Genomic DNA, 11,192 nt, shown 5'->3' with positions numbered 1-11,192 from the left:
GAGGGGCATCCGGGCTCTGCAGGTCAGGGGGGTGTCCGGGCTCTGCAGGTCAGGGGGGTGTCCCTGCTCTGCAGGTGAGGGGGTCATCCCAACTCTGCAGGCTGCTGGTGGGAGCATCCTGGGAGGACCTGGAGTGTGGCGGGCCAGTCCCGGGGGCCTCTGAGGCTGCAGGATCCAGTGACGGCTACAACGTGTGCACCCACAACAACGTTTCCCCATCTGAAAGCGGCCAGTGGGGCCCAGGAATGAGTTTGCATGAGCTCACCAGCTTTCCCCACGCTGGCAGCTTTAAACCTTGGATATGTCAGGGAGCCTGGTTGTAGGAACCGAATCTGTTCTCTGGGGTGTGGGTGAAATACACCGCAGGCAACAACAGGCACGGGCGGGTGCGGACACAGTGACCTTGGAATTCTCTGGGGCCCTTCCTGTCCTCTTGGCTCCTAACCACATGTGCCCAAATGAAAGGGGAGCCCAGCACCAAGAGGCCCCCTCTTTTTTCCAGAGGCCTCTGCAGTTACTTCTCTCAGCTAACAGTGCTGTTAGCAAAGCTCTGAAACCTGAAGTTTCCTTCAGGGCACATGTAATTTGCATTCGAATCCGCCCTTCGATGGGTGATGCGGGCTGTGCACAGGATTGGAGAAGTTCCCTTGGAATCCTGAGTAACCGTCTGATCGCCAGTGTCTGATTGCTGGCTGAGTTGTCAGGAAGTCAGTTAACCAGGCAGATAAGCAACCGTGATTCTTCTCAGGCATCAGGTGGCTGTGAATTGGAATTGCGTTAGCAATTCCAACCGCCACCTGGAGCATGCTCCATGACCGAGTGGATCTGGTTTAAAAGGAAAATATGCTCATCAGATTGCTTTAATAGGCAGATTTATTCAAAGAGCCAGATTTAAATAGCAATATTTAAATAATATTGCTTATTATTATTTTATTTTAAAATAGTAATATTTGATTAATATTAATTAAAATATTAATATTTAAGAGACTTAAATTTTACTTGTAGTTACTTGCTAAATGCCCTTCAGTTGTGTCCAACTCTCTGTGACCCCATGGACCCCACCAGGTTCCTCTCTCCTTGGAATTCTCCAGGCAAGGATACTGGAATGGGTTGCCATCTCCTCCTCTAGGGGATCTTCTCAATCCAGGGATCGAACCCAGGTCTCCTGCATTGCAGGCAGGTTCTTTACCACTGAGCCACCAGGAAGTCCTTGCTAATGCATAAATAGGAAGTTTTTGCCTGAACATCTGTAAAGGACTGTGATAAACATGGGAGATGTGAGACTTGGAGTGCCCCAGGCCCCACCCCTCCCCAGGCTGCTGGTGTCCCGGGGGCTGGAGCCCCAGCCCTTCCACAGGCTCCCTGCTGACTGCACTGCACTTCCTGGGAATCCTCCCCAGCCAGATCAGAGGCAGGGGAGTGGAAGAGTTTGTCTGTAGCTGCTGCTGTAGGAGTAAGATTTAAAAGAACAGAGGAGAGAAATAAATGTTCATAGGCTCTTTTTGTTTTCTCCACCAGAAGCTAGAGAAATCTGGAGGTGAGCAAAAGTGTTGTATTTTGTTTTCACCTTTGGTTTGTACAGAATACGTAGTTAACATTAGAGGAAGTCCGTTTTATGTTAAGTAGATCAAAGCAGACAACAGAGTTGAAAGAAAATTCTGATGTTTTATTCTTTCAAAGAGCTTGTTTTGGTTGTTTCCTCCATCAGCAGACACAACATCTAAAGTCGGAGTTTTAATGAATATCACACTGACCGGGTGGGTGACGTGCAGCTGGTCAGCTCAGGAGCGGATGCTCCCTGTCACGCCCTGCCCTGAGTTCCAGGGACACAAGGTGGACGATGGCTGCCCGACCCTGGTGGGAGGACAGATGGGGGCAGCTGCCTCTGTCACACCTGGAGCACACTGGGAACACACCGGGAGCACACTGGGAACACACCTGGAGCACACTGGGAGCACACCGGGAGCACACTGGGAACACACCTGGAGCACACCGGGAACACACCAGGAGCACACTGGGAGCACACCGGGAGCACACTGGGAACACCGGGAGCACACTGGGAGCACACTGTGAACATACCTGGAGCACTCCGGGAGCGCACCTGGAGCACACCGGGAACACACCCGGAGCACACCGGGAACACACTGGGAGCACACGGGGAACGTGGGCCTTGACCCCTCCAGTGCAGCCCCCCTCCAGTGTCACGCAGCCTGGGACCAGCACCAGCTCTGGTCCCCTTCTCCCATCCTGGGCCCTGGCATCTCCCCCCGCCTCCTTCACTTTCTGTCCCTCCTTCCTGTCTCTGTTGTTTCTGCCCGACTGGCGGTCCAGACCCACGGGGTCCCTCATGTGACCAGGGTCTCCCTCCACATGTGTGTTGACCATGCTGCAGTGTCTTGTCTGGGGTCTGCTGGGGGAAGAGCTCCCGGCCCGACACTCCAGGAGCTGTTGGAGGAGATGAGCAGAAGCACATGGAGCTGAGGGTCACCGTGAGCACGGAGGCTTCCCCAGGCTGGAAGGGCATTTCAGCCTTGCCCCCAATACCCAGCCCTGCTAAGGTCTGCGCGTCCCAGCCCCAGGCACCCAGCCTGCCCCACCGTCCTTCACGGGAGAGGGCTCCACATGCTGTGGGTCGTGAGCAGCCTGCTCCTGGGTCACTCATGAAGCTGATAAGGTCCCCTGGCCCCTGGCTCGAGTGCACACAGAAATACAGCCTACGACGCTGCCTTTCCCAGCGTTGCTACCACAGTGGGTTCTGTGCTGAGGGTGGCGGGCGTGCCAGCCCACGAGGCAGCTCCTCTCTGACTTCCCACTGAGAACATTCAGTCACACACAGGCCCTGTCATTCTTAACTGGTGAACGGGAATGAAGTAGCATGCTCACCCACACAATATTACACGTTTCTGTAGTGACTGACGGTTTCCCAAGGGCCTTTCTTACACTCTCTCGAATCTAACCACAGCGTCTGATGTATACGCAATCAATGAGGCAGAGAGATTTACCAGGCTCACGGCTGGCAAATGCTCAAACCCCAACATCCGTCAATGAAGAATTTATTTCAGCAACATTCCTCAAATGCCTGCCTGTCACAGGCCCAAGACCAAGCCAGCACCTGACAGTGATGCAGTGAACGGTCGCAGCCTCCTGGGTCAGTCCACATGCTGGACAGTCGTCACTCCCATCAGCCCTGCCCCCGTGTGCTGGGATAGGGGACAGCGTCCGGACAGAGGTGGGGTCGCTTCAGACGGGGTGTGGAGGAGTCGGTCTCAGAGCTGACCCACACCCTCAGCTCTTGGTCAGAAGTCAGCATTTACTTCGGGCTGTGTGGAAGCACCCAAGGCCTGAGGCCTTTGAAGTGCTTGAGGCAGAAACCAGAAAAGGCCCATTTGGTAAAGATGGATGGTTTTTCTAAACCGCACATGGAAGGCTGACTGCACGTTAGGCTCGACTTTTCGCCGCGTGGACGGGTGGCACCCGACTCCCACGTTGTTCAAGGCTCAAGTGCACAGGCTCATGTCCATGTATAAAGCCTCCAAACACTAATAAAACAGAGAAATAAAAGGAAGGTCACTTGTGAAATAAGAACATGAATCTTAATGTCAAATCGTCTGGTCCCTGACAGACGTGTCCAGAGGGAAGGGGAGAATTTGGGAGCTCGTTTCTGGGTGAAGACTTGCCGCTAATCTGGACCCGAGGAAGGAGTCTCAGAGGCCCGCCCGCAGGCTGCTCTGACCTCCAGGTGGAACAGCGCACCACAGTTCCCTCCATCAGTGACACCTCGCAGAGGAAACCAAGAGCACTGTGGTTTACATACAGAAAAGAGCTGTAGTCAAGGCTTGGGTCGTCACAGACAGGAAGGCAAACGCTGGGATCACACAGGACAGGAGCCTGCCCTCCAAGGGGTGGGGTCACACAGGACAGCAGCTGATCCTCCACGGGGTGGGGTTGCGTCCTGCTTCTTGACCCCCGGGGTGCTGGCCACGTCCCCCCAGTGTGTGGCATCACAGCCGCCCCAGACAGATGTCCAGGCTGCCCTCGAGGGCGCCCCACTCAGACCCATGGTCTTGCACTGTGACAGCCTGGAACTGGGAAGCCCAGCTGTCTTGCTCTGTTATATTCCCAGGGCAAATGTGCCTGGCGTGCATTTAAAACAAAACAAGAAAATTGTGGACTGAATGGAGAAGACATGTCCCCACACGGACACCTAGTGTTTGATGGCATTTTCTTCCTTGGTTTCAGCACCTGGAAGAGAATATTATTACAAAACCCCTTGTACCTTTGCCATGCTGCTTAAAAGGAAGAAAGGACATTTTAATCTGCAGCCTGAAATCTTCTTCAAGCAATAAGCAGGAGATACTGAAATCTACACTCACCTCAACCTTAAGAAGATGCCTATTCAGAAATTGTAAATGTCAGTGCTCTAAGCAAGTAGGAAATTAGAGTAATAGTTATCTCTAAATGCAGCAAAGGTTACACATGGATTCGCAGAAGCTGTGGATACCGTGAAAAGAAGTTTATTCGTCCATGAAGCACTTGATGTTTTGGGGTCCACCCTGGCCACCCTCACGCCTGCCACTGCAGGTTTGTGACCCTGTAATGTGCTGAAGAAAGCGTTCTTTACTGAGGCACGGTGGCGTTTCAGTGTCACTCCCCCGTTCTTTTTACAGTCTGCAGACATATGCTTTGGAATCAGCGTTGCAACTGCCCTTGACTCTGGTTTACTCTCCTTCTGTATTGAAATCTCTTCTGTCAAAGACTGCAAAATTGGCAGCTTCAATCAGAAACAAAAATATACAAGCTGATCTCATTTGTTAGTTAATTCACAAGCTTCTGGGAAAAAAAATCTCTACTTTGTTTTTTTTTTAACAGAAGCATGTTTTTGATTCACAAAAATTCCATAAGCTGCCAGTGGGAACGCGTCTTCCCTGGCACGTGGCTCCTCCCCATCCACCTCCTGCCAGCCTCCTTGGAGCGCCTGCCCCACAGCCGAGCCCCTCTCCGGGGCGCTGGCGGGGGAGCTGGAGTCTCTGTGAGACTCTTCTGCCTGCTGCTCGAGTCCCAGTGACTTAGAGCCCCCAGCCTCACCTCCAGGAAGCCTTCCCCGATCACCTCCTCTCTGTCAACAGCTTCCTCTGGCTCCTTCCCTATTTGCCCTCTGCACCTCCTTCTTTGCCCTAATTAAACCATAATTCACTTTATTTTATGCCTGTCTCCTCTACTGAAATGTATTCTCACTTGGGACTAAATTTTCTTAAATTAAAAAAATAAGTTTACTTTTTATTACAATAGTTATTAATATATATATGGTCCATGTAGAAAATTTAGAAAACATAAAGAAAAATCATTGAAAAGCCCACCATTACTGTCTCCCAGTGATCATTGCACATCCTCCCGGCTGTGTTTCTATGCATAATACAGCATCTCTGTCTTTCAGGGCTTCCCTGGTGGCTCAGCGATAAAGAACCCCCCTGCCAATGCAGGAGACAAAGGAGACATGGTTCAATTCCTGGGTCGGGAAGATCCCTGGAGAAGGAAATGGCAACCCACTCCAGTATTCTTGCCTGGGAAATCCCATGGACAGAGGAGCCTGGTGGGTACAGTCCATGTGGTCTCAAAACATCAGACACAACTGAACACGCGTGCACACGCACATACATCTGCTTTTACAGTATCAGAAACATGGTGTCCAAAGTTTAGAAAGTGTTCTCCCTCATGGACATCTCTCCTTGGCTAAATACTCGTTCTTGTGCATATTATCCATGGCATGGTTTAGTAGATATTTTCAACCACCCCATGAGATATTATCAGTTCCCTCCTTTGACCCTAATGATCAGTTCACAGTCCCCAGCACGAATCCTGTTGTCTGGGGACATTGCTGGGTCAGAGGCACCCACAGATCGAGTCTTCCGACTAGTGGCATAAAGCGTGGGCCCATGTTACTGCTGGGCAAGAGGCTGGGGGCAGCCTCTGTCCCACAGCCTTGTCCATCCTCCAGTGTTCGGGATTGCTGAAACTGACCCCCGTGAGGAGAGAGGCCTGGATGTCTGGAGAAGCCCAGACTTCCCTCCTCCTGATCTCCTCTCCCGAGTGCCCCGACTCCTGTAATCCTGTGTCTGTTTCCCCAGTGGCTGTGTTACCGGCGTTTCTTCTTCTTCCCGCAGTGTCTCTGGCAGCTCTGTGCTGCCCTCTGTGGTCTCGTGCCCACCCGCCTGCCCAGGTCTGGACCCCTCCCCGGGGTCACCATCCCCTTGAAAGCCGCTGGGAGATGGGCGCTCGGCACCTGGCTGTAGGGAACTTGGACATTCTGCCCCCAAGCCCTGCTCTGCAGCTGGGAGTCCCTGGGCTACGCCGCCCTGAGGGTCAGGCCTGTGAGGACCCAGAGTCTCTGTCCTGTGAAGCCCCCTCCTCTTCCACGTGAGGCTGGCGTGTCTCTGTGTCTTTCTTGGACCCAGCCTGGCCCGGGGTTGGGGCCGGTTCCGCACCCAGGCTGCAGGGAGGTTCAGCGGAGTGTCACCATGGGGTCTGGGGGGCTCGGTACCCATGCGCTCACCCTCACTGAGGGGCGCCCGCTCCCTGCGTGTTGGTGGGGGCCCCAGAAGGGGCATCCGTCCTGCCCTGGGCTGCAGTGTGCAAGATGGAAGATGGAGAAAAAGTGCTTTCAGCTGATAACTCTGCCCTGGCAGCTAGCCCTGCGTGTCCCTGGCTGGGACGGTAACGAACAGCCCAGTGGCCCCATCAAAACTGAAAGATGACAAATGAACGCATCAACAGACAAGCTCACACACACAGAGAAAAGACGTGCGGTTGCCGAGGCGAGCAGGAGGGGTGGGGAGGACTAGGGGTTTGGGGTTAGCAGATGTAAACTAGTGTTTACAGGGTGGGTAAACAGCAGGTCCTTCTGGATAGCACGGGGAACTGGATTCAATATCCTGTGATAACCACAGTGGAAAAGAATATGAAAAACAGTGTATATATGTATAGCTGAATCACTTTGTTATACAGCAGAAATTAACACAAGGTTGTAAATAAATTGAACTTCAATTAAAAAAAATTTTTTTTTAAACGTGGAAAGATGGCAAGACTCCTTTTACAATGAACCCACTCCAGTATTCTTGCCTGGAGAATCCCCATGGACAGAGGATCCTGGCAGGCTCCATGGGGTCCATGAGGTCTCAAGGAGTCAGGACTGAATGATTACGCACAGCGCAGCCATTAACCACAGGACAAGCCCCACCTACGAAGACTTTGTCAACACGGAACTGCATCTCCCCTGTCTCCACGAAGAGCATGGTGGGAGATTCCCTCCTCCAGCGTGAAGAGCATGTGCACTGGGTCCTTGGACTACATAGCTTTGTGTGATGGTGCCAGCGCGTGTGGACTCACACAGCCCCCTACACTCGGCCACTGCCTGGTGTGGTTTTGGTTTTTATCAGCATCACGGCTGGTGGAGCGTGAAGGGACCGCTCTGCCCTGAGCGCCCGTGGCGGAGACACCCTATGATGTGTGTGCTGTGTGAGGACCTCAGGTTTCCTGGGGGGCGGGTCAGCACCGAGTGCAGGCCTGCTCCTTGCTCCCCGCAGCGCAGCCTGCACGCACGCCGCCGACAGCACACGGTCTGAGTGCCGGGACTCAGGTCCGGGCATGCCCTGGCGTGCAGGGCCCCAGCGTGCCGGGCCCCGGCGTGTGGGCCACGACCCACGCCCCGTGTCAGCGCTCACAGGCCTCAGGGCCTCCTCCTCTGGTTTCCTTCTTCTCCTCCTTTCTTCCTCTCCACACTGGAGACCTCTTTTGTCCAGTTTTCTCAAGGTTCAACTGCTTTCTCACCACAAGGAAATAAATCTAAGTGTTAGTAGTGGTTTTTCCAGGTGCTGAAACTACGTTTTTTCCTCATTCTACTTTTCTAACATTTTCTCACTTTTCCCATAACGTTTGTCACTTTTATAACAGGAGGAAAAGCAATGATTATATGTGAACATCCTTTTGGGATTTGAGTGACGGACCATGAAGAAGCATGTGACATTCGGTGCTGAGTGCTGGTGACGAGCCGTGTCTTCGGGGGCCGCGTCCCCAGGAGGCAGCTGGGGCCCTGACGCCCTGTGTGCTCTCCCCAGGTGCCCCAGGACGAGTGGGCAGGGCGCCCCACGGCGGGCAGAGACGACGAGATCCCCTGCAGAAGGATGAGGAGCGGGAGCTACATCAAAGCCATGGGCGATGAGGACAGCGGGGACTCGGACTCCAGCCCCAAGACGTCCCCCAAGCTGGCCCTCCGGCCGGAGCCCCTGCTCACATCCATCGGACAGAGGCCGCTGGGAGACCTCCAAACGTAAGCCCCCTGCACCTCCCCCGCCCCAGCCCAGGGCTTTCCTCACACGAGCCAGCAGTCAACCCAGAAAAAGCCCAGGATTGAAAATATTGGACTCAATGGCCATCAATTTAAAGTCCTCTTTAAAAAACCTATTAGACCTTTGGTTACACTTACTGCATAGTAATGAAGGAAATATACTAGGGTAATTTTTAAGTCAGGTATTAATATTTGAGCACTGGTCATAGCCAGTGAGCACCGGTCATAGCCGGTCATAGCACCGCTCATAGCCGCCCATGTCTTCTCAGATCATTGCAGCTATGTATCAGGAGTTCCTGTGTGTGAGAGACAGTCACAGTGGGGAGTTTTGTGTTTACTGTAACTTTACAGGCGCATATGTAGGCAACAAAGTTTTTGCAAGGTAAGAACAGGAACTGGATTAATTTTACAAATATCATACAATATGCTTTATATATTTGTCCAAAGATACACTGTGGGGTTTTTAAAATTGAAATATAGTTGATTTACAACGTTGCGCCAATCTGTGCTGTATAGCAAAGTGATTTAGTTACACGCATGCACACACTCTTTGTTTAAAGTCTTTTCCACTGGGTTTATCCCAGGATATTGGGTACCGTTGTCTGTGCGCTTGTTTATCCAGCCTGTCTGTGACAGTTTGCACCCGCAGTCCACGCCCACCCCCACGCCTCCCGGCAACCACACGTCTGTTCCGTGTCTGTAAATCTGCTTCTGTTTCATAGATAAGTTCATCTGGGTTACTTCAGATTCCACATATAAGCGATATCATGTGGCGTTTGTCTTTCTCTTTCTGCCTTACTTCACATAGTATGATAATCTCTAGGTCCATCCACGTTGCTCAAATGGCATCATTCCACTCTTTCTTATGGCTGAGAAATGTCCCGTTGCGTATCTGTTCCACACCGTCTTTGTCCACTCATCTCTGCGTGGACAGACAGGATGAGCCCCGGTCTTGGCTATTGTGACTAGCGCTGCAGTGAACACAGGGGTGCATGCTGAGATACACTGCGGATAAATTCAACTGATTTCCAAAATATAAACAGAGGAAATGAGGAACTTGGCTATTCGTTTGAATGATGAAAACACGACTGCAGTTCTTAGCTGTCAGACTGTCGTGTGTTTCCGGTCCTTCCAGCTAAGTCTGGATTCACATGCAAAGAAGCACCTGCTTTTTCCACCACGAGCTTGGCTTCTCTGGTGTGGAGGTTCGACAAGAGGGTGAAGCAGCAGGTTGACGCTGTTCCCGGGGCATGTGCTACATTCTCCTTATATGTCTGCAGATTATTCTTTTCCCCCAAATCTGACACTGCAGTGGATACGTGACGCGGAGCGGGTGGTGCCGTGCCCAGACAGTACCATGCCTTGTAGGACGACTCCGCGGATTTGCAAAGTCCATGAAACTCCCATAGCAAGTTGTTCCTTGTGTTAAGATACGAAATTTCTCTTGAAAATATGTTACTGGGCGGTACATCAATTAAGTTGTTGTTATGGCCTGTTAGGATCTTAGCACATCTTGGGATTTTATAGGTTTCAATATCATTTCATTTATTTTCATCTTAAATGACCTCACAAAAGCTCAGCTCTTTCCCCAGGGAGGTTAAAACTGTGCCCACGTTATGGAACAAAACCCTGACTCAAAGGGATGAGGTGCCTTGGCCACATAAGGACCAGGGGTTTGATTGAAAATGGTTATTGTAATTCCACGTTCAGGGAAAGTACTTCACCTGAACAGCAGGAGCGCATGCCGGGACCACGTGCTTTCTGTGAGAAAGGAGAAGGTGGTTCCAAAGTTGGGTTTAAAACATGGCCCTGAGCAGAAAGTCTGGGATTTAGCAGCTCCCCAGATGTGTTTCCCTCCAGCACCACAGAACTTCACCAGTGGGAGCTGACTGACAGGCGGATTAAGATTCAAATGATAAACATAAGAATTAGTGTCTGCTGACCTCCTTCAGGTCTTTATTCTCCTCTTGGTATGCACAGTTAATTCTATTGATGTTAATAATGGTATTCAAGAAGGCAGATAAAATAGCCAGAAATAGCCCGGTAATTATACTTTAGTTCTAATTGGATGGATTGAGGATGGATTGATGTTCTTACAGCTAAACTGTCGTATGGGCATGCTGACCCCTGGGGGTTTTACATGCCTCCTGCCTCACATACACTCTCCTGTGTGATGGACTTGCCCAGCAAGCCTGCTTTGATCTGCCTGGCTGAGACCTGCAAGGGTCTGGAGCTACCTGTCGTCAGCCCTTTTGAGCCACTGAGAGCTATTTTAAATGCAATGTAAATTTCAAGATGCTATTGAATCCAATTTACTAGGTTTTAAATTAGTTTATGTATTAATATCTGGAGAGTTCACTTTTTATTATTATGAAAGGTAGACCAACTAATTTAATTTTAGGGTCTTTTTCTACTAAGTTGAATTGAGAAGTCTAATCTCTAATAATTTTGAACATCTCTGAGTCATTCTCTCAAGAAGGTAGCATTTTAAATTTGCAGAGAAAGGAGAGCTTATGTTACGAATTACTTCATATGTAAAGATAAACTCAGGAGGGTTACAGATATAAACATAAGAATCATGTTGGCATATGTAACTGTATACAGGTGTGTGTATATGTCTACATGTGTATGTACGGTGTGTGTATATGTCTATGAATGTATATACAGGTGTGTGTATACATGTGTACATACAGGTGTGTGTATGTACATGTGTATATATGTACATGAATCTGCATGTGTGAATATTTTACAATCTTGAGTTGGAGAAGGCATCAGTTCAGTTCAGTTCAGTCGCTCAGTCGTGTCCGACTCTTTGCGACCCCATGAATCGCAGCACGCCAGGCCTCCCTGT

General features: G+C 50.8%; 1 protein-coding gene across 1 annotated transcript in view; it reads left to right on the top strand.

Annotated features, from left to right (window-relative positions):
- DLGAP2 (discs, large (Drosophila) homolog-associated protein 2) overlaps window positions 1-11,192 on the top strand; it is a 121,266-nt gene that overhangs the window by 30,447 nt on the left and 79,627 nt on the right. The window contains exon 3 of the mRNA XM_010833414.1: window positions 8,112-8,323. Coding sequence (XP_010831716.1) covers window positions 8,112-8,323 — 212 coding nt within the window. The remainder of the gene's footprint in view (window positions 1-8,111; window positions 8,324-11,192) is intronic.

Source organism: Bison bison, unplaced genomic scaffold (assembly GCF_000754665.1).
Source record: "Bison bison bison isolate TAMUID 2011002044 unplaced genomic scaffold, Bison_UMD1.0 scf7180017863606, whole genome shotgun sequence".
NCBI classification, from domain to species: domain Eukaryota; kingdom Metazoa; phylum Chordata; class Mammalia; order Artiodactyla; family Bovidae; genus Bison; species Bison bison.
Note: the sequence above shows the minus strand (reverse complement) of the source record. Positions and strands in the feature narration are given on the sequence as shown.